This window comes from Moschus berezovskii, chromosome 19, assembly GCF_049115385.1.
Source record: "Moschus berezovskii isolate FMDL1 chromosome 19, NW_MosBer_1.0, whole genome shotgun sequence".
Classification (NCBI taxonomy): domain Eukaryota; kingdom Metazoa; phylum Chordata; class Mammalia; order Artiodactyla; family Moschidae; genus Moschus; species Moschus berezovskii.
Genome location: NC_142478.1, coordinates 70759927 through 70785336, shown reverse-complemented (window position 1 = coordinate 70785336; position 25410 = coordinate 70759927). Strand labels below are relative to the sequence as shown.

General features: G+C 45.1%; 1 protein-coding gene across 4 annotated transcripts in view; it reads left to right on the top strand.

Moving 5' to 3' along the window:
- The window catches only part of TTC28 (tetratricopeptide repeat domain 28), a 599524-nt gene that overhangs the window by 507215 nt on the left and 66899 nt on the right, over window positions 1–25410 (top strand). For all 4 annotated transcript variants that reach the window (XM_055405053.2, XM_055405052.2, XM_055405055.2 and 1 more), the window contains 4 exons: window positions 693–802; window positions 2471–2600; window positions 4675–4893; window positions 7144–7309. In XM_055405053.2, the coding sequence (XP_055261028.2) occupies window positions 693–802; window positions 2471–2600; window positions 4675–4893; window positions 7144–7309 (625 nt within the window). The remainder of the gene's footprint in view (window positions 1–692; window positions 803–2470; window positions 2601–4674; window positions 4894–7143; window positions 7310–25410) is intronic.

Here is a 25410-nt window from a genome sequence, read left to right as displayed (position 1 = left end):
GTGCCTTTCCGAAGGCCAGTAGAACGAGGACAGTCTCATCTAAAGCTTTTGACTCACAAAAGCACTTGTTCTGTATCCCCACTGAGGCACATCGAAGTCTCAGCCTTAAAGGAAAAGCAGATCAGATGTGAAGTGCGTCAGTGGCGTCAGTAACAGAAGGCAGGGTCAGGTGGTGTGAGCATTCTGCTTCCAGAAGGAGAGCCGATGTGTCTCCTGTCAGTGCTGATTGGATGCTGTGCACGGGTGATAGGAGAGATCTGAGTTGGGCTTCTGCACTTGACTGTGGACCTGTCAGAAACACTACTGCCAGCCAGAGAATTGGGTTCGATACATTTATAGGCCTGGAGTTTTCATTTGCAAAGCCAGGGATTTCACAGTGGGGAGGGCAGCCATTTGGGTTCTATTTGCTTCGGTGTTTCTGCCTGCCCTGCAAGCCTGTCTCCTGCTGATAGCCATCGCCTGAGTTCTTGCTGGGACATCTTGGAATGACCTGGAAAGGTTGCTACTAACACAGAATTTGAAAAGAATGCTTACTCTGCCTTGACTGAGTCTGCTCTTGTCCTGCATTTTATCTCGCTGTGTTGCTGACAATCTTTATTTCCACCCGAGGCAGAATTACCCTCTAGAACTCCTTGGCGGGGTGGAATTGTCTGTCTTCTATATGTCCTCAAAATTTCTCTCTCTGAATTCAGGTTTAAGGTTAGCAGAGCAGTTGGGCCGAAGAGAAGATGAAGCCAAAATTCGCCATGGTCTTGGCCTCTCCCTCTGGGCGAGCGGGAATCTGGAGGAGGCCCAACATCAGGTGAGCAGGAGAACCCTTTTCTGAGCAGATTTTGTTTCTAGAAGCGTGGAAGACCTTGAGAGTACTATCCTAGCAGTGATGACATTTGTCAGAAGGTGTTGACTTGTGCTCTTGGGTTGGCGTACAGGATATCTAGCCTGTATCAGCCCAGACATGTTGAACCATAGTAAAGACTTGTTCACTTGTGTGATAGATTTCCCAATAATTTCTTTGGAATTCTTGTATTATGTGCTGCTGTTCCTCATAAAACCTTAATATGACGTTACACACCTTTTTTGACAGAAGTAATCCAAGAATTCATAAGTACTGGATTTACTGTCTTTGTAGGTCTCTAATTATATCACTAGATGCCTCTTTCCCCCCCTCCCCCTCCCTCTCCCCCTCCCCCTCACACACACACACACACACACACACACACACACGGTTCATGTTTCTGCATATGTTCAACCAACAGTTGAAGAGAAATCTCCTCTTAGGTTGGCTTTGGAAATTAGAAAGATCCCTGGAGTGGTCTCTAGTCAAAGATCCCTCTGTTGGGTTGCAGGAGTTGTGAGATGGCTTTGAAAATCACGTGCTCAGCGGCTGAGGCAGCCCTTACCACGGAGGGCGCTGTGCTAGCAAAGGGGCCCAGGGTTGGTGAATCCAGGCTCTCATCCGAGGTGCTCCTGGGATTGAGGACATGATGTGCCTGAACTTGTGCCATAGCATCCTGGGATGTTATGGCATTTTACAATTTAAAGAATTAATCCTCTGGTTTTCTGGTTTCAGATATTAAAGTTTTTTATTGATGCAGTGATTTATAGTTTTCAAAGTACTTTCACTGACTGAGTGTATTCCTCAATAACCCTGTGAGCTAGAGTGATAACCATCCCTTTAGAGAGAAGAAGCCGAGGCGCCGAGTCTTGCTGAAAGTCCCCCAGTAAATTCGTGGCAGGGTCGGGAGGACATTCCTCTCTCCTGGTCTCAGTCCCTTAGTCTTAGAATTCTGTTCTTTACATTTGCATGAATTTAAACTTTGATACGGTTTCCGCCTATAAGTATCAGAGAAAAGCCTCATGGTCCCACTGACAGAAAAGCCATGAGAGCAGCAGGACAGTGTCTCCTTAGGAGCGCTGTGTGTCTGGTGTTGGGGCGTGCATGTGCGTGGACACAGTTCTCGGAGCACGGCTGTGCAGAGCAACGTCTGGTTCAGAACAGCCTACACGAAGCCCCCTCCCCTCTGAGAGCACAGCTGTCCTCACGGCTGCCCCCCCGCTCCCGCCGTGCCCCCCAGAAGTCTCCAGCCTGACCCTCCCACCCCTCCCACCCTCTCCCATCCAAGCCCTTCTGCACTGCGAGGCATGGGGTGGTGAATTACAGTGGCTTGATGACAAGAGCAGAGGCTTTTCATTTGATTAATTAAAATCAGGACTTGATTGCATTAATAGCTGATCTTTTTTCACAACTTTCAGACTGAGTCTATTACCCCTGTCTTTTAGATCCCCTTGTTTGTCAAAAATTGATTACACAAACTGTAATTTACCAAGTATGACCCAACTGATGCCTTTTCAGGTCTGGAAATGGAGACTCTGAAAACAACTTTTCCATGGTATACCAAGATGTGAGCAGCAGTGGTCTGTGGCCCGTAGTTTCTGGAAGATGGATAATGTTTTCTTCCCCCCCTTGCAGCTCTACCGGGCATCAGCCTTGTTTGAGACGATTCGACACGAGGCGCAGCTGAGCACGGACTACAAGCTCTCCCTCTTTGACCTGCAGACGTCCTCCTACCAGGCCTTGCAGCGAGTGCTCGTCAGCCTCGGTGAGAGCGAGTAGTGGGGTTTCCACCCCGAGCGTGCACCCCGTGTCTGAGTCATTTAGTGAGCACCGTGATGAAATACAATTTGTTGTCATGGCAGAACTGAAGCCACAACCACAGCCTAGCCTTTGAAAATTCGTTCATACACCCAACAAATGTTGCGCTGTGTGCCAGTCAAGAAGGCCTAGCTCCTGACCTCTGGAAGCTCTTAGTTCATCAGCAGATGGAAGTTGGGGGTCCAGTAGGGTGTGATTTGGTTGTGGAAACAAAGAGGCTTGGCAGGCAGACCCAGGAGCCAGAGGAGGTGTCCTGGAGACAGGGTGCCTGAAGCACATGCTCCCACCAGGTTGCCTCTGCCCATCGGTACATGGGGGCAGGCGCCTGAGAAGTCACTGGCCTCTTCCCTGGTTCATTGCCACACATCCTTTAATGCTGCTGTCTAGTAAATATGTGTAGTGTCTGCCCCGTGGCCGTGACACTGTCAGTGACAACTCTCCCGGGCCGGTGTGCCATGTTGCATTGGGGCAGCACCCCCTCCTCTTAACTGGCTTAACTGTGGCAGCCACCTGATCCCAGCTCTGCTTCTTCTCAGGCCTGCCCATCTCTGCAGACCATTTTCCGCAGCCCAGAAGTTGGGTTAAGTAGGTGTCCATTGGAATTAACAATGTCTTTGAAGTTGGTTGTTAAGGCCTCACCAATAATCTGTCCTTTGCTTTATATATATATATGAATACTCAAACTTCCCCTTAAAAATGTGTCTATTAACTGTGCTCATTGCCTGGGATTACAGTTTATTATCTGTAATAATCACAGTGTTAAGTCTGTCTAGCACTTTGGGGCCAATTTTCCAGTGTGTCCAGAAATCGTTCCTGCTGTTCCAGTTAATAGCTTAATAGAGTAAGAGGAGACATTTCCATACACACATGTAAATCCCCGCTTATCTGCTGATAGGCGGACTGCAGGAAGTGGGGCGTCCTCGCAGTGCTGTTGGAGCTGTGGCATCTGGTCTCCTGCCTCTGCCTGCTCTCTCTTTGGACCTTCGTTCTATCAGCTCTTCCATTTGTACATTTACGATTGCAAGTAAATCCTCTGCATTGTGTTTCTTCTAACAGTCTTCACTTGAAAGGATGTTGCTGCATCTTTTGGACTCTCATTTTTGTGCATTAGCGTTTACACTAGATTACAGACTAGTTTCTTAGACCAAGTGGGTTTAGAGGTTGGATCAAAAGACTGAGGAAAAACTGGAAAGAGAGTAGCTGTTTCAAAGAATTAGAGACCTCAGAGGTTTGAGCCCTTTGCCCCATGGGAACTGAAGAGACAAGAAGCAAGTGTGTGGGGCCCCAGAACGGAATAAGGTATAAACTCCCAGCGATTATAATGTCACTTATGTGTACACTGTGCTTTGAATGCTGCCTACCAGGCATCTCCATGTGTAGGGCCTCATTTAGTCGTTGAGATAGGCAGGACAGCTGTCAGGAGTCTTCGCTTCAAGTGACAGAGGAAAAGGCACTCCAGCAGATGGACCAGCATGTGTAAGGACACAGAGGTATAATTTGGTGGGAAATGTGGAAACGGGACTGGTCAATGTGAAGCACAGAGGAGCTGCATCGAGGAGAAATAGAAAGATGGTCAGAAGCCATGTCCCAGAGGGATCAACTGTCACGGCCAACTCAGAACCAAGCTGAGCAGGAAAGTGATAGGGTAACCAGAGAGCAGAACATCAGGTCCAGTGAGCCAAGGGGATGGGGTCAGAAGCCAGGAGGCCTGGAGCAACTCGGGGTGAGGAGGGAGAGCGGGCAAGGCTGAGGATGGATGCTCAGCTCCATCCTGAGGTGGCTGTCAGACAGGGACGCCCAGCAGCTTTCAGGAGTGCGGGATGTGAACCTGGGGGCTTTGAGAAGAGTGGTCACTGCATTCGGCCTCTGGGGCAGGGGGTGCACGTGACAGTCTGAGAGTCTGCCACGTGTTGGCGTGCAGAGGCCGTGGGGTTTCCGCCTGCCCGGGGTCTCTGGACCTGGTGGCCCTCTCTGATAAGCACACTCCCTGTGGACTCCCAGCCTATCCCTTTGTCTCCTAGGCCATCATGATGAAGCTCTGGCTGTGGCAGAAAGAGGACGGACAAGGGCATTTGCAGATCTCCTGGTGGAACGACAAACAGGACAGCAGGACTCTGACCCCTACTCCCCCGTCACTATCGATCAGATCTTAGAGATGGTTAATGGCCAGAGGGGACTAGTGCTTTACTACTCCCTGGCGGCGGGCTACCTGTACAGCTGGCTGCTTGCTCCTGGGGCAGGTAAGATCTCTTTCCTGGGGAACAGGGCAATTAAGACAGCAGACTGTGAAAGTCTAATGGACAGAGGTGGGAGAGATGCATTACCATAGATCAGATCCAGGAGCTAATATTGGCTTTCAGTGAAACCTCAACCTCAGTGGGTAGCTGCTGGTGGGGCATTCAATTAATAAGACAGCCCAGCTTTTTCATTCCCCCAAGAGATCACAGCTCCTCGCTGGTGAACGTGGAAGCATTTATCAAGGAAGACTAAGAGCAGGAGGATTAATGTCACCAGCAGCCCTATTTTTAGGCAGCTGTGGTTCATTAGCTAATAAAGCGATAACTGTAAGTCCTAACGAGTTCTTTCTGGATATGATTTAATAATTGTGACCCTTTGTTGTGGTCCAGTTGCTGCTGCTGCTGCTGCTAAGTCACTTCAGTCGTGTCCGACTCTGTGTGACCCCATAGACGGCAGCCCACCAGGCTCCCCTGTCCCTGGGATTCTCCAGGCAAGAACACTGGAGCGGGTTGCCATTTCCTTCTCCAATGTGTGAAAGTGAAAAGTGAAAGTGAAGTCGCTCAGTCATGTCTGACTCGTAGCAACTCCATGGACTGCAGCCTACCAGGCTTCTCCGTCCATGGGATTTTCCAGGCAAGAGTACTGGAGTGGCTTGCCATTGCCTTCTCCGGGTGGTCCAGTTAAAGAGACTGAAATGGTGATGGCAGCTCTATCATAGTATATCAATGAAGTCTCATGCTTGAAATTTCTGAGTTTAGCAAAACCCATTTTTAACTAGTTCATTTGTTGATCTGTTTCAGAGATAAAAATCCCCTTTGATTAAATTGGGATTAAATGTTCAGACTTTAACAGCTTCACTAAGTACAGAACCACTAATTAGCTGTTAGGGCCATATTTTTTGCATAATAAAATGTTGATGGTTTTACCATGTTGGAGACACACCAGATCCAATTAGAGTTTATTGACTGGGGAAGTGGATCTTATAATTGGGAATCTTGAAGAATGAGCTTCTTGGATATCTGTAAGCCAATTTCAAAAAGTTCAACTGCCAAGGCGAACTGACAAGCTTTTCTTGATTACCTCTCTGCCCCTTTAATTTAAAAAATGATTGCTGGATGACAGCTCTGAGGTGCTTCTTGGGTTCTGATTACATTCTGAGAATGCCTATACATTCCATGCCTCAGGATTACTCTTTGTAATTTTCCTCTTAATTCCACATTTCCATAGGCTTCCCATAAAGAACATTCTTGCCTATGACCTTTATATGCTAACGGTTTTGAGTTGTGATGTCTGTGGTGACTTGGTGAGTGTCAGACACAGTGGGCCGAATCTCTATATCCCAGCCCGCAGAGGGCCCTGGTACTCAGGAGGATACAGCTGATAATGGAGGCATCGAGCATGTTCTCTCTCTCCGTGGTGGTTATGTTTTAGGGACATGATTTGACAGGTGGCATATCCAAATCCCTGTAATAATGAGTTATGTATAATGAGGCTCCTATTGTTTCTCTTTCCGTTTCTCTTTGCTCTTAATTAGACTCTGAAGCTTTCACTGGGGCTTTAATCCAATCAGAGAGGACCAGCATTTTCTAGGGCTGACACACCTCATTACCATTTGAGAATATGTCCTGTGTTTATTGCCAGAAAACCACTGCAGACTGCCTCGGTTTCATACAGCCATCGTTTTTTGCTCCTTTAGTCCATTAATGACCATTGACCAGTTGGTCTTATTTAAAGATGGTTTAAAATGTTTTTATCTGGCTTTAATGCTGTGTATTTATTTTGCTTTGCTTTTGTGAAATGAAAGGTCTGTATTTGGCTAGCTACAGTTTTTGTCAGGAGTTCAGCTTCTGGGGAGAATGTACCTTTGGCATGCTCACGCACCATTTCTCAAAGGGAACTTTCCCTGGTTGCTCCTTCTGAGATGCATCTGTTTTAAAATATGTGAACTGATGTGAACTAGTCATCAGCCCCGGAGCTTCTGAATATATATCATCCACACACACACATACACAAAAGCCCTGTCTTGAATTCCCTGTTTTCATTCACCAAACCTGACAGTGAAAATTGTAAAAATGGTACTGACCAGAAAGACCTAGGATTTTAGGATTTCTTCCCATGTTTTGGAGGACAGTATGCTTGTCATCTTTGACCTCTTGGTCACATAGCTTTGATCTTGTTGTCTCCTGCCCTCCAACTTCCCTTCCTTTACACCTCAGTCAGGTATAATGTTGACTGTGCCTGTCTTATTTCAGGAATTCTGAAGTTTCATGAACACTACCTGGGAGACAACACGGTGGAAAACTCCAGTGACTTCCAGACGGGCAGCAGCACAGCCCTTCCGACAGCCGCGAGCTCAGCCCTGGAGCAGCACATTGCCAGCGTGCGGGAGGCCCTGGGTGTGGAGTCCTACTGCTCACGGTAAGGAGTGCAGTGCTCCTGGGCCTGCCTTCAGATCCGAGGGGTTTCGTTTGTTTCTTCTTTTATAAACATCCTACTTGAAGAAATCTTCTGAAATTCACATACTTGTGCACAGTCTATTCACAGTTGCTGCAGCAGAAGCAAATATGTGTCTCTGGAGTACAAACCCCTTAGCAGAATGTCTTTATTCTTTTCAGCAATTTCCTTTCAGACAGGGAAGGGCCTCATCAGGCATGCCCATTTTCTAAGATGGGTTTGTAGAATGTTTAAACATAAACATGACTTTGAATTTAACATATTAGCTAATTAAAATTTAGATGCTTTTTTGGTTATAAACAGATTCATAATGAGTTTGTACTACAGCTGAACGCCTGTTTGAGAATTTATCACCAGTGACAGGATCTGTGCGCTGGGGGCTGAGGTGAAGGAAGTTGAACTTCAATATCAAGGATAGGGAAGAAAAGTGCTGTTTTTTTATTGTAGAAGTTACATACTCATGGAAATGTTTAATCATAATTGACTATTTTATATATAGAAATATATGTATATATAAAAATATATATATTTTATATATAGAAAGTAATTTCCACAAGGACCCTGTTTCTGGGAAGATGGAAGGAAGAGAGTCCCTGAGAGCTGAGTCGCAGCCAGGTTTTCCAGACGTCTCAGTCCTCCGTCCTGTGATTAACAAATGTGGAGAAGATCTGTGTGAGAGAATCTGCTGTGTGAGCTGGTGTCAGGTCCCAGGGACATCTGCTTTTCTCTTGAATGATTTCATTTGTAATCATGAAAACCCTAAGATGTGGCAGTGATTTCTTTAGAGATAGGTGCTTAACTCAGACTCCCGAGTGTATGGTAGTCATTGCCAGCAGCTGGATTGATCTTTGGGTGTTTATCAAGTCTGAGATGAGCTCTTAGACAGGAAATAACCATTGGAAAATGGACTGTCAAGGCCGGAAGGGGCCCTGGTGGTCATCAAGGCCAACTCATTATTTGACAGAAGCCGGCACAGAATGGGACTTGCTGACAGCGAGTTAGCGTCAGAGCTGGGATCAAAACAATCTCAATCTCAGCCACACTCCCAGGCCAGTACTGGTTCTGTTTTTAATTATCAAAATTAATATCATACTTGAGACAATAGCCGAAGCATGTAAGAATGTCATCTCTAGCTTCTGTGCGTAGGAAACATGAGCAGGAGTCAGCCATATGCGCACACTGTTGTTCTGTTTCTCCCCCGGCTGCCAAGCATCCTGGAGCATCCCTGTCCTTAACGCTGGCACATGGGGTGGTGACCATAGGGGCTTCGCAGAGTGGGAACCCCTCGAACTTGGATGTAAGGCTACTCCCCAAGATTCAACTATAAATGACCATAAAATAGATTAGGCCAGGGGTACACAGAGCTGCTTTAGCAGACGGACAGGTGCTTAGATCAGTCTGATTAACCTGTAACCCAGTCAAAGGTATTGCATAGCCAAAGCAAGTGTGAGAGGGGAAGGGTTGGTCAGCAGTAGAAACACAGAAAAGGGACCATAAGTAGGGCAGACTTCAACCGTGCCCATTTCAAAAAAATCTGTGTAAAGGGAGAGAGAATCTTGGCAAAAGGACTCCAGGTCCCGTCGAAAGGCTGTTCTCATCGTAGTGGACAGGCAGTCATTATGTGCTCCTCCTCCCCGCCATTCCACACTTATTTGAGTGCCTACTACGTGCTGCATCCACTGGAGATCAGGCAGAGTGGTCAAGGTGGCAGGCATAGCTCCTGCTCTGAGGGGAAATGAAAAAAAAAAATAGAGCAGATATGGTCTTTTAATGAAAATTGCTGTAAACATTTAAACAAAATTACAGGGGGTAGTCAAAATGTGTAAGCAGTGGGGAAACCCACACTGAGAGTTGCGGGGGAGGGGGGGTGGTCTTGAGGAAGGTGTGTTTGAGCTGAGCGCAGAAGGATGATGAGAAATAAACTAGATGAAAGCCACTGCAGGCAGGACGCACAGGGTCTGCAGTGACCCTCAGTGGAGAGACCTCTCAGGTGATCCTGCCTCCCTGATGCTTTTTGTCAGACTTTCTGGTTATCATTTGGTTTTTCATGACATCTACTTGCAGATATAAAGTGTACATAACAAACTGGCATTTGTACAACTCTATGACCTTGGTTGGTGGAAGTGAGCTCCTTGAGGCCAAGATTCTTTGAGCACATTCATAACATGAGGTTTTCAAGCTTGCAGGGCCACACTCCAGAGCTTGAACTGAAATGAGATCACGAGGGGACCCGGGTGTGCAGCACCTGCCGTCTGAACCCCTACGCGTGCAGAGATGGTTTCTGTGTGTGCCGCCCTTGCCGCAGCCAGGACATCGCAGTCCACACAAGCCACTGAGAGGACTCAGCCTGTGCGAACGTACAGCCTTCTCTTGATCTCAGTTTTCCTGGACATAGGTTGAAATTCATCCTGAGAAGGAGAGGGTTACCCTTTGACTTCCCAGCACCCCCTTGTTGGACACCATAGTTTAACTCCACACGCTTGTGCCTGAGCAGTTCTTTTACAAGATACTGGAGAGTGACTAAGTTTCCTTCCTGGTGCCTTTTGATTTAGAAAAACGACTTTGGGGTTATAGTTGAGCCCTTCATCAATGGCAGGGAGAGAGGAAAATACTGTAACTTGCTTCTGTTCCCCGCATTAACCTTTTCTCCTCTGCCTGGGACAGAAAGTTCACAAATCAGGGTGCATCCTCGGGGTCACTAGGATGTTGGCTGGCTTGATACTCAGCATCAGTCTTGGGGGCTGCCCTCAGTAGCTTCAATCCCAGTTTGAACATCCAGAAGTGAGGGTCTTTCCTGTTTCTTTGAACTAGTCTTATTAGAAATGTGTTCATCTTTTGTGACCTCAAACTCAGGTTCTTAATTATGATATTAAAACTGAATACTTTGTTGGTATGGTTTGAATTTACTAAAATGGAGTTTTTGTGAGACTGGTTTCTGCCTCACAGTTTCAAGAAAACATGTCAAGTGACAGATAAATTATTTCTCATCTATAAAATGAGTAAATATTTTTAAACTGTGGGTACAGTAGACAGTCTCATACCCTAGGAATATAAATTGGTTTAACTGTTCTAAAAACACTGGATTGGCCAAAAAGTTTGTACTTTTCCTGTAGGTAGTCTAATCTCCCTTTAGAGCCCTGTTTAAAGCTTATGCTGTTTCCATAAGGAACATCCAGTCCCTGTAAGTCTAACTCAGGTCTCTGCCATTCTCCATGGTCACTAACAATCGCACTTACTTCATTCTTCCTTGTTCCATAGTCATCTGGGTTGTGTCTTCCCAAGCAGATGCCATGGAGAGCAGGTGCGGTGTTCTTCTCTCTGAATTCTCACTGTCTAACACAATGCCTGGCCCAGAATGGACCGTCAGTGAATTTGAAATTTAGTCATCAGAAGGTGTGCTGTGAGCAGACTCTGCTCATGCTGGGCTGGCTCACTGATTCTCTTTTTCCAGTGGATGTAAAACACACAGTGTGCCCCTAGAAACTGAGTCTCCGCGCCTGGGGGAACACCTTCGTTCAATTACCCACAGTCTGGCCATGACATCCTTGTTATTCTGCAGACCATTTTTGCTCTCCTTAATGGCATCTTGCTGCTGAAAGGAAGTACATTGCTACAAAGGAGTTTCTGAAAATGGATTTAAAATAAAAGAACTGTTTTTATTAAGTGTTTAATAAGAACTTCCAGTCCCTTCCTCCCAGATCAAAAGAGGCTTAGATTGAAACCACCGTACAGAACATGAACCTCCCATAAGGGAGATGTTATGAATTTCAAAAGCACATCTTCAGCTTTTAATTCTGATATTTAGCTAGAGCCTTGCTGCTTCCTGGGCACCTGGGACAGTGCAGTGGCACTTTGAGGGTGCTAAGCTGACAGGTTAGACTACTAGCAGGGCCATGTTCAGTGGTAGATCTGGTCTGATTGTCCCCAGGGTCTTTAAATAAATCGCAGTTGTAGACTGCCCTTGTAATAGGGTAAATATTCCTTCATTACTATAAATGAATATGAAATCTTGATATACTATAGCCACTACTATTTTTTTCTTTTGGTGCTTTTCTATATTTCTGAATTTTCTGTAGTGAAAGTTATTTATATAATGAAATGTATTTTCTTATTTCAAAACACTGATTAATTTAGAGTGCACCAGTTTGTAAATGCTGATACCTCTAGTTGGTTCTAGCCTGTTAACAAGGGGCAAATGTTAACAAGACTGACAACCCCAAGTGCTGGAGGAGATGTGGGTCCACAGGGCATCTTATATGTGACTTGGGGAAGTAGATTGGCATGACCACATCAGAAGATGGTTTATCATCACATTCTGAGCCAAGTAGTTGCTTACCCTTTGACCCAGGCACATAATATATGTGTAATATCCAAGAGAGGCTCTTGTACATGAGCAAGAGTCTTCAGAGTCACACTGCAAACAATAGCAAAACTCTGGAAATACAGGCCATCAGTGAGGGAATGGATGAGTAAGTAGTGCTGCAGTTAGTCCCCAGATGGAATATTGGGCAGCAAACAAAAGAGATGAGTCATAGTGAACCTCTTATTAAATAAGTTAAATAAATTGGAGGAATATTATGCAAAAAAGTAGATCCCAAAAATACTACCTATAGCATGACATCTTTATTGATAGAGTTAAAGCAACTGAAATCAAAATATGTTTTTAGGAATATAGCAGTCAGTTCAGTCGCTCAGTCTTGTCCGACTCTTTGTGACCCCATGGACTGCAGCATGCCAGACTTCCCTGTCCATCACCAACTCCCAGAGCTTGCTCAAACTCAGTGATGCCATCCAACCATCTCATCCTCTGTCATCCCCTTCTCCTCATGCCTTCAGTCTTTCCGAGCATCAGGGTCTTTTCCAATGAGTCAGTTCTTCGTATCAGGTGACCAAAGTATTGGAGTTTCAGATTTAGCATCAGTCCTTCCGATAAATATTCAGGACTGATTTCCTATAGGATAGACTGGTTAGATCTCCTTGCAGTCCAAGGGACTTTCAAGAGTCTTCTCCAACACCACAGTTCAAAAGATCACTTCTTCGGTGCTCAGCCTTCTTTATGGTCCAACTCTCACATCCATAAATGACTACTGGAAAAACAGCCATAGCTTTGACTAGATGGACCTTTGTTGGCAAAGTAATATCTCTGCTTTTTAATACACTGTCTAGGTTGGTCATAACTTTCCTTCCAAGGAGTAAGCGCCTTTTAATTTCATGGCTTCCGTCACCATCTGCAGTGAATTTGGAGCCCAAGAAAATAAAGTCTGTCACTGTTTCCATTGTTACCCATCCATTTGCCATGAAGTGATGGGACCAGATGCCATGATCTTTGTTTTCTGAATACTGAGTTTTAAGCCAACTTTTTCGCTCTCCTCTTTCACTTTCATCAAGAGGTCCTTAAGTTCCTCTTCACTTTGTGCCATAAGGGTGGTGATATCTACATATCTGAGGTTATTGATATTTTTCCCTGCAATCTTGAGTCCAGCTTGTGCTTCATCCAGCCTGGCATTTCACATGATGTACTCTGCATAGAAGTTAAATAAGCAGGGTGACAATATACAGCCTTGACCTACTCCTTTCCCAGTTTGGAACTAGTCCATTGTTCCATGTCTGGTTCTAACTGTTGCTTCTTGACCTACAAACAGATTTCTCAGGAGGCAGGTAAGGTGGTCTGGTATTCTCATCTCTTGAAGAATTTTCCACAGTTTGTTGTGATCCACACAAAGGCTTTAGTGTAGTCATTGAAGCAGAAGTAGATGTTTTTCTGGAATTCTCTTGCTTTCTCTATGATCCAGCGGAATATAGCTAGAGACAGTAAAACTTGTGTGGAATGGACAGGCAGGGAGTGATGGCCGTGGGCTTGGGGGTGGGACTTGCCTCAGACTGGGGAGGGGGATGGGCTCTTTGGGAGGTAGCAGATGATTAGCTGTAAATTGCTCTCTAGCTGTTTGGGCTGGTGGGTTTATGAGTACTTATGACTTTATTAAAAATTACTGAATAAATATGTGAAAACAGGCTGCTCATGGATCAACAATGAACCAAAGATTATGATTAATTCAGTCCCAAAGAGATTCCCACCCCCACCCCCACACCTCTGCTAAAAAAGGGGGAAAAAACCCAGAGCTTTTTAAACAAGCGAATTGCAAAAGTAAGATTGCAACTAGGACATATTTAATTGATGAAAATGGATACTTGATAGACTGATTTAAACTACTTATATCTGTCCTTTTAAGCAACTAACCATGCACTGGTCATTGCTTCAGTTCAGTTCAGTTCAGTTCAGTTGCTCAGTTGTGTCTGACTCTCTGCGACCCCATGAATCACAGCACGCCAGGCCTCCCTGTCCATCACCAACTCCCGGAGTTCACTCAAACTCATGTCCATTGAGTTGGTGATGCCATCCAGCCATCTCATTCTCTGTTGTCCCCTTCTCCTCTCACCCCCAATCCCTCCCAGCATCAGAGTGTTTTCCAGTGAGTCAACTCTTTGCATGAGGTGGCCAAAGTATTGGAGTTTCAGCTTTAGCATGAGTCCTTCCAATGAACACCCAGGATTGATCTCCTTTAGAATGGACTGGTTGGCTCTCCTTGCAGTCCAAGGGACCCTCAAGAGTCTTCTCCAGCACCACAGTTCAAAAGCATCAATTCTTCAGCGATCAGCTTTCTTCACAGTCCAACTCTCACATCCATACATGACCACAGGAAAAACCATAGCCTTGACTCGACGGACCTTGGTTGGCAAAGTAATTTCTCTGCTTTTTAATATACTATCTAGATCATTGCTTCATCGTTGGCTTATTTTAAATTACAGTGAGCCTTTGAAAGTTTAGGGCTTCCCTTGTGTCTCACGTGGTAGAGTCTGCCTGCAATGTGGGAGACCTGGTTCGATCTCTGAGTTGGGAAGATGCCCTGGAGAAGGGAAAGGCTACCCATTTCAGAATTCTGGCCAGGAGAATTCCATGGACTCTGTAGCCTCTTGATGAAAGTAAAAGAGGAGAGTGAAAAAGTTGGCTTAAAGATCAACATTCAGAAAACTAAGATATGGCATCCGATCCCATCACTTCATGGCAAATAGATGAGGAAACAGTGGAAACAGTGGCTGGCTTTATTTTTGGGGGCTCCAAAATCTCTGCAGATGGTGACTGCAGCCATGAAATTAAAAGACGCTTACCCCTTGGAAGGAAAGTTATGACCAACCTAGACAGCATATTAAAATGCAGAGACATTACTTTGTTAACAAAGGTCCGTCTAGTCAAGGCTATGGTTTTTTCCAGTGGTCATGTATGGATGTGAGAGTTGGACTATAAAGAAAGCTGAGCACAGAAGAATTGATGCTTTTGAACTGTGGTGTTGGAGAAGACTCTTGAGAGTCTGTTGGACTGCAAGGAGATTCAGCCAATCCATCCTCAAGGAGATCAGTCCTGGGTGTTCATTGGAAGGACTGATGTTGAAGCTGAAACTCCAATACTTTGACCACCTGATGCGAAGAGCTGACTCATTGGAAAAGACGCTGATGCTGGGAAAGACTGAGGGCAGGAGGAAAAGGGGACGACAGAGAATGAGATGGTTGGATGGCATCACCATTTCAATGCACATGAGTTTGGGTAAGCTCCAGGAGTTGGTGATGGACAGGGAGGCCTGGCTTGCTGTGGTTCACGAGGTTGCAAAGAGTCAACACAACTGAGCGACTTTCACTTTGAAAGTTTAAAGCTATCTTCATGATATTTTCTAATTCTGGCAAATTGCTAATCAAGGCTGACCTCCTAATTCATCCAGACTAGTAAGGTTTTATTTTGCAAATCAAATATTTTTTCTTATCCCAAATTTTTTCCCAGAATTCTATGAAGTAAAAGTGGATATAATATTTTGGGGCATTTATTTTATCCCTTAAAGAGTTTCCAACTTCATTCTAAATTAGGGCAGTACCATTTTGAAAATATTTTATGAGCTTGTAGCCCAGTTTGTGCCAGAGCTGATCCTGAGCTTGGAAATGCATGCATGAATAATAGCCAGAATTCTTGGCCTTACAGTAGCTGCCAGTGTGGAGCATGCAACAAATGTGTAAATTATTAATCCACCATATGTGAGACGCTATGGTAAAGGTCTAAACCAGAAAAAGACCATGCCTCAGTTTGCCCCCCAGTGGTCAAGGCAGTGGTTCAGGAGGTTTCCTCAGAGGTGATATTTGAGCTTGGCCCGAAGCATGAGGCGGAGAGGTGATTCTTAGCAGAGGAAGTCCCTCACCCGCAGGGCCTGGAGGAAGGGAAGGGCCCGGGCCCTCAGCTGGTGAGTGCAAGAGGAGGAGCCCTGTCCTGTGCTGCAAGAAATGTTGTCCCTACGTCCCAGTGCTCAGCTGCTGCCTTCAGAGGCTTGCCTCTTTCCTGTAAGATCTGAAGTCAAGCTCCCTTTCTGATAGGGTGGGCTTGCCTAGCTGAATCTCTTATGTCCTGTCTTCGCATGACAAGGCTCATTCCAAAGAGCAGGCTTTATCTCTGAGGTGACTCACACAGGCTCAGCTACATCTGAGAAGAAAAAATAAAAACAACATGATGCCAGGTTAGGGATTAGAGCACTTGAAGAGACACAGCTGCAGAAATGAGTGGAACATGCTGTAGATTCTGGTCTTATGCCCCAGATTCCTGAATTTGGATTCCTTCCAGAAGGCTGAATACAAAATGAGTACAGAAGGCTGTGGTAAGCTTCTTAGTGTAAGTCAGCAGCTTAGCAAAAAGGATAAGTGTAGTTGGTCTTTTTGTGTGACCTTTGAAATAGCCTAAATTGAATCTCCTCTTGTATTTCTCATGCAATTTTCTAAAAGCAGAATTCTTGAAATTGCTCAGTATGGGTTTTCCCATTATTCATAGGAGGGATAGTCTGGTGATTAGTAGAATCCGCCTAAGGACAAAAAGGCAGCAGCAGTGATGCAAGGCACACCATTTGTGCCAGTCATTGAGCCAGTGTGGGGTCCCCGGGCCTGGAGCTGTGAGAGGCCCGGACTTCCCTGGACCAGGGGCCAACATGTCTTTACCAGGGCCACAGGGCAAGGGTGACTCTGGTAGGTGTCCTGGGGCCCTGGCAGGGGCAGTGCTGAACACCAGACACTTCTTTTATGTCTCATTCCAGATCCTTTGTTCATGGTCCCAAAGCTTGGAGTGGCATTTCTGTTAGAACAAGGGCTGGAGGAGAGGGACGAGGCAAACCCACTGACCTGTCCAGTCAGTGCTTCCCTCTCAGGCCCACATCAGCCTTGGCTGGCTATTGCCATAACCAATTTTGTAAAAATTCTTTGAGCTAATCAAATCTCAATATCTCTGACTTTGTATATCCTGCCCTTTGCCCCAGTGAAATTCCCTGGCCTTTTCTTTCTGATTGATTCTGTGCAGCTTTATCTAACAATCAATATTTAAGACATTTAATATATAACTCTTGACTTACTTGCTTTGGGAAAATAACCTCAGTGTAGCCACCAAGTTCCTCTTTGGAATGGCTAAAATAGGTATTGTTTTCATCTCATTTATACTTTACAGTTTGAGCTCAGTGGTCAGGAGGCCCTGAAGAGGTGCTGTCCTTAGAGGAGCACACTTGACTGTGCTGGTGGGGTTTTTCCCTGGTAATGCATGGAGCACCTCAATATTTCAGAGATGTATGCCACAGACACGTATTCCTTGCTCTGGGTCTGCGGGTCCACTGGGGTGATTCTGCTTTAGCCAGCCTATCGGGCTTAGGTCTCTGTGTCTCATTTTTTCTGTGACCAGACAGCACTCTTCTCAGAGCGGAAGCCAGGATCACAGGAGGCCAAGCAAAACCGTCAGGTTCGCTGCTTATTCACATCCCATTGGCTAAAGCAAGACACGTATGCAGTGGGACACAGACAGGACAGGAGTCTCTCCTGAGTGATTGTGTGCTGATCAGGAGCTCAGACTCCCACCTGCAGCATCCCTGCAGACGGGCAGAGACGTGATGATCTTTGTTCAAACTGCCTGCTTCTGTCCCCTTCAGTACCTGGCGTGGACCACTTTCTGCTTCTCTCTCTCCCTCTCAACGCAGCACATACCCTGGTGTGAGCCAAGCTCTGCAAGCCCGCTCCGTCTCCTCTGATGGCTTCTCATCTTCCTCTTGCTCCGAAACTACGGGCGTTTCCCCATGCTAACATCTGGTTATTGGACTTTCCCTTGGAAAGGTCATCTTCCTCAGGGACACAGATGTGCATGCCTGTCTGCGTCTCACTTGATTTCTAGGCTTGACTTTCCCCCTGTATACAAGCCGGTCCCATGGAAATGACCTCAGGCTTCCCACATCCAAAGGCAAACCTCTTCTCAGATGGTACCCGATCAGGTTCACCTGTATTTCCGGTTTTCTCACCCTGGGCCAGCTCTTATAAGAATACATCCGTGTGACCAGCCTGGCCTCCCTGCCTCTTTTCTCATTCTCCTGCTTCAGTTACCTTGGCCCTCTGCTGCCTGAGCAGTGTTCCCAAAGCTCCACTGTCATCTGACGGTTCCCACATACATCATAACCCACAGAGAATGCTGGTGGCCAAGGAGCGCCTGGGGTGATTGGGTCAGCAGGCCCCGTTGTTCCATATGGCTTGTCTCACTCAGCGCCTGGAGTCAGCCCTCTGTTCCAACAGGGGTCGGGTTCCCCCACCCCCTACCACCCACCACCCCACCACATCGTGCATGTTCTCCTGGGTTTGCGCTGACTTTCTTCTTCTGCCAGCGTGGGATCCCCTGGAGTCCTAACCCCTGGAGCATTGCTTTTCCTGGAAGTCTTAAGCACACACTGAAGGCAGGATTTGCTTACACAGGTGGATAGAAGTCAGAGTGGGGCAGCGGGTATTAAGGAGCGAGGACAAAGTGGGAGATGCCTGCTGGGAGCTGACCACCCTTGCTTTCCCCCTTCTTCACCTACCAGCCAGAGTTTGGGAAAGTCTGGGCGTGTGGCACCTAGAAGTCTGATGTATACTCATTGGGCAGCCAACATTAGATAGGACAGACTGGCTCAGTCCCAATAGTGTTGTCCCCGAATGGCTGGACAGTGACCAGGTCTAGTGATTGTGTCTTATCTCTACAGTCCCAGCTCTTAACAGTGCCTGGTACCTAAGAGGCCCTCAGTGAGTGTTCAGTGGATGAGTGGATGAGGAGAGGAGGGAGAGAACTGCTGGGAGCTAGGAGGACTCCTTCCCTTGACCATGAGGCCAGTGTGGCATCATTGATGCGGCAAAGCGTGACACAGGTGGGAACACGTTTCATAGTTATTTCCCATATTGCTCTAGTCTTTTCTTTCCACTTCCACCCCCACGAAGTACCATGAAAGCACAATTTTCAACACTCAAAGAGGTGGACTTAGATCAGATAATTAGTGCAGATGTTGAATTTACATCCACATTACAAAACTTGGCCCCTAGGCCAGCACATGAAACTCCTTTGAGCCTTCATAACACATTAAACTTGTTAAGGCTTCAAAAGTAACGAGATGTTCTTTCCTGGCTTTTGATGGACTTATGCTAAAGCTAATAAGCAAGGAGAAGCAGAATGATTTAAGAATCTGTCACCTCCAAAAGCACACTGTCCGATGGAGACAAAGTTATCATTGTAAACTGTCTTTTCCTTTGTTCCTGTGCGTGCTGCTCATCCCCTGTTAATTAGAAACATCAAGAAACAACACTTGGTTCTGGCACCCCTTCCCATCTCTGGAGTCAGGCCCGCAGCTGTCCTGCCCTCATCCCCTCCCTGCCTCCACTCCAGGGCCTCCTGTGAGCTGCCGCTGACACTGGCTCCAGTGGTTTTTCTGTGTCCTCACCTCCAGCCTCACAGGTGGACCAAGCAACAGTGGATGCTTCCACCTAAAACTTGAAGTTGGATGGACACATGTCTTCCGTGAAAGGATAGAGCCGTGGGATGGGGATAACTTGCAGATCTGACTGTAAGTTAATATATACATGTACTGGTTTAGACCGATGGGGCTGACAGTGCATGTGTCACGTATTGATTATCACCTCAAGATTGGAGACGGCCTCTCTTGAGAAGATTAAATGGAAAGACAGAGTGATACACAGCATTGATTTCCTTTTCCTTTGACCAGCCACTCCAGACTTGGGTGCCACATCCCTGCAGAGAACGAAGACATCTCTTTGGAGTTTCCAAAAAGCTATTTTTTAGGTCTAGGCTGTTTTAGTGTTGGGTTTTCACTGTTTCGTTCTATCTCAGCACCTTGTATGTTTCATTTTTGGATGTTCTAATTACAGTATTATTTATTGTATGGAGTTCATTTTGTAGTGTCTCTCTGTCTCACTGGACTAGAAGTCCATCGAGTATAAGGATTGGGTCTGCGTGGTTTGCCATCAGTACAGTACCTGGAACGTGGCTGACTCTCAGAAAATAGTCATTGAATGACTAAACGTAATGGGCCTACCTTTCTTTCCCCCATACAAACATTGTCAATTCATAGTTACGTTAATGGGCTTCCCTTGAGGCTCAGCAGGTAAAGAATCCCTCTGCAATCCAAGAGAACTGGATTTGATCCCTGGGTTGGGACTATCCCCTGGAGAAGGGAAAAGTTAAACATAAGTTAACATAACATATCCAGTTATGTTAACTTATGTTATTGCTGAAGCTAGGAAAGTTTCCCTTCAATGCTAGAGTTGATCTGGCTACATACAAGGAAAAAAATTTCCAAAGAAGGACACAGATTGAGCAAACTGAATTAATACCAGAGTGAAATGGGGGTGTGGGGGGGAAGATGGGAGGGAGTGTGTGTGTGTGTACAAACTTTCTTTCAGTTAAGCGTAAGCCAATGTGATTCTGGAGAAGACTCTTGAGAGTCCCTTGAACTGCAAGGAGATCCAACCAGTCCATCCTAAAGGAGATCAGTCCTGGGTGTTCATTGGAAGGACTGATGCTGAAGTTGAAACTCCAATACTTTGGCCACCTCATGTGAAGAGTTGACTCATTGAAAAAGACCCTGATGCTGGGAGGGATTGGGGACAGGAGGAGAAGGGGACGACAGAGGATGAGATGGCTGGATGGCATCACCGACTTGATGGACATGAGTTTGGGTAAACTCTGGGAGTTGGTGATGGACAGGGAGGCCTGGTGTGCTGTGATTCATGGGGTCTCAGAGTCGGACACGACTGAGAGATTGAACTGAATGTGTTAGTGTTTTTTTGTTTTGTTTTGTTTTTTTAAAATCTGCTTCCTCCTACTTTAGTTCAGTGTTGACTTTTAAGTTCTGGAGAGAAAACGCACCAAAGTTTGTAGTGAATGAAGATTATGGTATTTTTGAATGATGGAAATGGCTAAGTTTAGAAGGACAGAGAATTAGAGATGGGAGAAAGTTACAAAGAGGAAAAAAGCTATTTGTCTAACTTATCTTTGAAAATGAGTCAAATGGACAAGAGAATCCAGGTTCTGTAAAATACAAGGCATTTCAGTTTCTCTTGGCAAGTGGGATTTTTCAGTATATGTGTACAGCTTTGATTTCATCTTACACTACTAAATAGTATTAACAAACCAAGATATGTAAAATGCCTTCCTGGGGGCTCTGTTTAACATTCATGTTTTAACTCTGACTCCCTGTTAGAACCTCTCAACTTGCTTCTTTCAGGGAAGAAGAGAAAGCGGCCTTCACGACCCTTACCTTGCGCCACACACAGGCGTCCACATTCACTCGCTGCCTGTGACGTCCTCTGAGGTGGTGACTGTGGTCCCGTTTTACATCGCAGGAAGCCCAGAGAGACTCAGAGTTACTCCAGGGGTTGTCAGGGGTCCACAGCTGGTTAAATGGTGAACTGGATGTGGCTTTAGAAAGGGTTTCTCAAAAGCAAGGAGTGCTATGCCTTCTGGGGCTCTAGAATTGCATTTTCAAATGATTTTGTTTGAGGATGAGAAAAAGACAGAAAATTACTTATTCGGTGCCTTCCCAGACTTTTGCTGTCGCTTTGGAGAATTTAGTACAGTTGTCTCCTCCCCTTCTGGCAACTTCCATTGAGTCTCCAAGTACTGGGTATTCTCCAGTCTCAGCAGTAAAATGGAGGAAAGAGCAGTGTAGGAAAATATACAAGATGAAAAAGTAGAGAAATATTCTGTCACAGAGCAATCTAACACATCATTTAAACAGTCTTACTAAGGTGAATTTGAGAGCATGGATCATGGTTTCTCATTGAGAAATAAAAGTCCTTTGGCTTAAAGAATATCTTCAAAAAATAAATCCTTCATTACCCAAGGTATTTCTTGAAATGAAAAGAGTACATATCAAGCCATATCATGAAAGAAATAATTCAGCAGTCCTTGAGAATTTACCTAGTTTCCATTCAAACATTAAAGTGATCGTTTAATCTTACATACAATTCCCTGAACTCTCCCTAAATAATTGCTTTGGTGATTTTAGCTCAACCCTGAAACGGAGTTGAATCTGTTGTATATTTGACTTCATTTGAAAGAAAGAAACAGTTATAAGGACGTAGAGACTTCAGAGGTTTAAACCCTTTATCTGCAGGGACTAGAGGAGAGAAGTAAGTGTGTGCAAGCCCAGAATGCAATGAGGTGTCAGCTCTGACGGTAATAATAATAATGTCACCTGTTCTATATGGGAACTTTATATAATGTCTACCAGGTATCTTCAAATATATTCATTACTGAGTTAATCTTTACAGTAACTCTTGGAGATAGGTAAGACAACTGTTAGGATCCTTCTTTTTGGGACAAGGAAGTTGAGCCTCAAAAACTGACTTACCCAAGATCACACAGCTAAAGGATAAAGTTGGAACTTGGACCCAGGCCTCCAGGTTCCCATCTACTGCTCTTTCCAACAGAGCCATTTGTCTGTCTCAAGAGGCAAGTATTTACTGTGGATACACTTTTGTTAGATTTGCCAAGGCTCATGCCAAGTCTCTCACCGTAGTAGAAGTTTTCCTGTGTTTGAGACAGATGGGCATTGCCTGGGGTTGGTGTCAGTATTTATAGAGATGGAATTTGAGCTGTAATAATGAAGTTCTGAATTATTCTCTGTGTCACACTAAGCCTTCAGATGAACTAAATTTCAGTCAGTAGTATATAAATAAACTGATCTGCTTAATTTCTACGTGGCTTAGGCACGTGGGTTCCAGAATAAATCTGAAGCTGCTTAAATCAAAGTGGGAAAAGAGACCGGCAGCAGGTTATTCCCTGGCAGTCTGATGATTACGACTCTGTATTTCCATTGCAAAGGGGCACAGGTTCGATCCCTGACCTGGGAACTAAGATCCTGAAAGCTGTGTGGCACTGCTAAAAAAAGTAATAAATAAATAGGATGTCACTTACTGCAATTCTACTCTAGTTAAAAGAACGGCTGTGAAGGGTTTGCAATATAGTGTGGATGATGTTAGAAGCATTTTTCTGAGTAAGTTAGCCTTTCAAATAGAGTTTGAAGTTTTTTAATTCATTTATTCATTCAGCAGCTATTTGCTTAATATCCCCATAAGGCCAGTTACTATACTGGGCCCCAAGAAAAGACATGGTTCCTGTCGGACATGACTGAGCCTGTCCTTAGGCATTCACAGGCCAGTAGGTATGTGGGTGTCATGAATAAAGACACTCGAAAGCACAGATAAAAGTTTCACAGAGGTCTGGCATTCATCTTACTTATCCCTAAGTTTTCAGATCTTTTATTTTCTACAAGTTGGAATTTTCAGTATTTCGAATTACAGTGGATAATGCAATCACTCTCATCTCTGAGAAGTCCAGTTATTGAGACATTTATTCAGCAAATATTTGTCACATGTGTACTATGTGTCTGTTTGTCTGCTGGGTACTGGGGTTGCAGAGATGAAACCAACAGCTTTCCTGTGGTAAGGAGCTCTCAGTCTAAAAGGAGAAAGGAAAAACAAATGCATTCTGTTTGGATTTGCTGCTTATAGCTGTATGACCTTTGGCAGACAATTTAATCTCATGGGGTTTTTATAGCAATAAAATGATAATACCTGAAAAACAGTAGGAGAAAGCTGGGCACATGAGAAGCCTTCTTGCAGTTGCTGCTGTCACTGATGAGAAAAGTGGGAGTGGCACACAGAGGTCATGGGAGCACTTGTGCCTCCAAGAGGGTTTAGTCAGGAGAGGCTTCCTGGAGGAGGAGGTGCCGTGAGTTTTTGCCAGTCCTGCACGGCAGGGTGAACCCCATTTGGAGTGTGCAGTACAAGCTGAGGCTCGGGATGCGGGGCAGCTGCCACCGGAGGGGAGAGTCAGGGAGGACAGCACAGATGGAATGTTGAGTACAGGGAGAACTTTGACCCAAACACACCTAGAAACAGGCTGGAAAGGTGCGAAGGGACCGGATGCTGTGTGGCCATGGCTGGTGGTGTCACCCCACAGCCAGGGCAGGAAGTTTGCATTTGAGAAAGACACACTGTCCCACTTGTCCAAGGAGAACTCAAGATCATTTTGCCCTGTGCTCTCTGAGGCTCTTGGGTTAAATATTCTACGTAGTTTGTTATTTTAGGAGTAAAGGGAACCGTTTAAAAACCTGCTGGACAGTTAAGTCATGTTGAGCATCCTCCTTCAACCAAGAAATCCTGTACATCGAAGGGAGGAGATTTTCTTTCTAGTTCTAGAGAAAACCAGAAAATTAATATTCTGATTTGGTCCAGCAAATGTTGTAAGAACAAGTCAAGTATAAAATATGTGCATTTCCTAGTAATGTCTTTGTGTTGGCAGAAAATTACCTAGTCGGGATAAACGTTCAGGGAACAAGCAAGGTTTTAGCTGTGCATAATCCAAACCAAAATCCCTTCTCTTTAAACCCAGGGCCAGGGCCTGACTCCATGACAGCCTGCAATATGAAATGGTACCGAATGCTCTTCTTACCCTATTCTTTATTAGAATTAAAATTGAATATTTTTGTCATGGTATCAGTAAAAATAAAAAACAGTAGGAAAAAATAGTCTCCTTTTTCTGAAGGGCAGATGAGGCTGGGAGGCTTGAACTGTCTTTAAACACTGTAGCACAGCTGTCAAAGGAGCTCACTGGCCCTCAGTTTAACCAGAGAAAACATGTTTTCTTAAATTATTTTGGCCTTATAGGGTGTTTTCTTAAATGAAAAATGGTCACAGTTAGCATGCCTGACCCCTGTTGGCCTGATCGTTTTATGAAGAAGAATGATGTTATATGGCAGAGCAGTCTGGAAAGAATGTCAGCTCGCCTCGGTCACAGATTCTCAGTGACCTCGGAGCATACACTAAGTCAGTGGAAGGCTAAGTATGTAGATTTTGAGCTGCGGCAGAGGAACCAGTACTTGGTTCGGCATCCACGGGTTTTCACTTCCTTCTTTGGAAGAATCTCATCTTGGTGGGAAGCATAATTACCCTTGCATATGCCACTTTGGGAAGAGAACGTGTGTCCATAATCACTGAAAGGAAATACCCAGTGTGGTCAGAGTCCATCCTGGCTGGCCCTGTGAGGTTTAGCAGCTGCTGCCAAGTCGCTGTGCGAGGGGGGTGGCCTGGCTGGAATACCAGAGGCGTTGTTGGTTTCTGGATGCAGTAGAGAAGGCCACACATTCCTGTGTATAATGTATCAAAATGACGCATTGATAGCTCTCTTTAAATGCGTCTCCTATTCACCCACCATTTACATTCTTTAGTTTTTCAATCAGTAGTATTTGTAATTGGAATGAACTTCAAGGGTTCAAAGAGAAAATGGTGAACAGTCTTTCTCCCATCTCTGTTTCTCATGACCTAATTCTTGGAGTTGGCCAGTATTCCAGTTTCCCGGGTACATTTCCAGAGAAAATCTCACCATTTACTTTTGACATGTCTGCCTGTTGCTTCTTGAGGGCACTGAAGGTGTTTCACAATAGTTGTTGGAACACTACTTTACCACCTTCATTCTGAACATAGAGCTGATGTTGAGAGTATGAAGTTATTTGGGGCAGGGGTGTAATTAGGCCTGTTCAACAATGAAATATTAATTTTACATGATATAGCATTGAAATATTTTTATCCCATGTCTCATTTTACTCTTACTATAATCTAGGAGACAGATAAGAGCAAGTATCATAGCGTTATTATTTCCACTGTGCAGTTCACAGTGCTGAGGC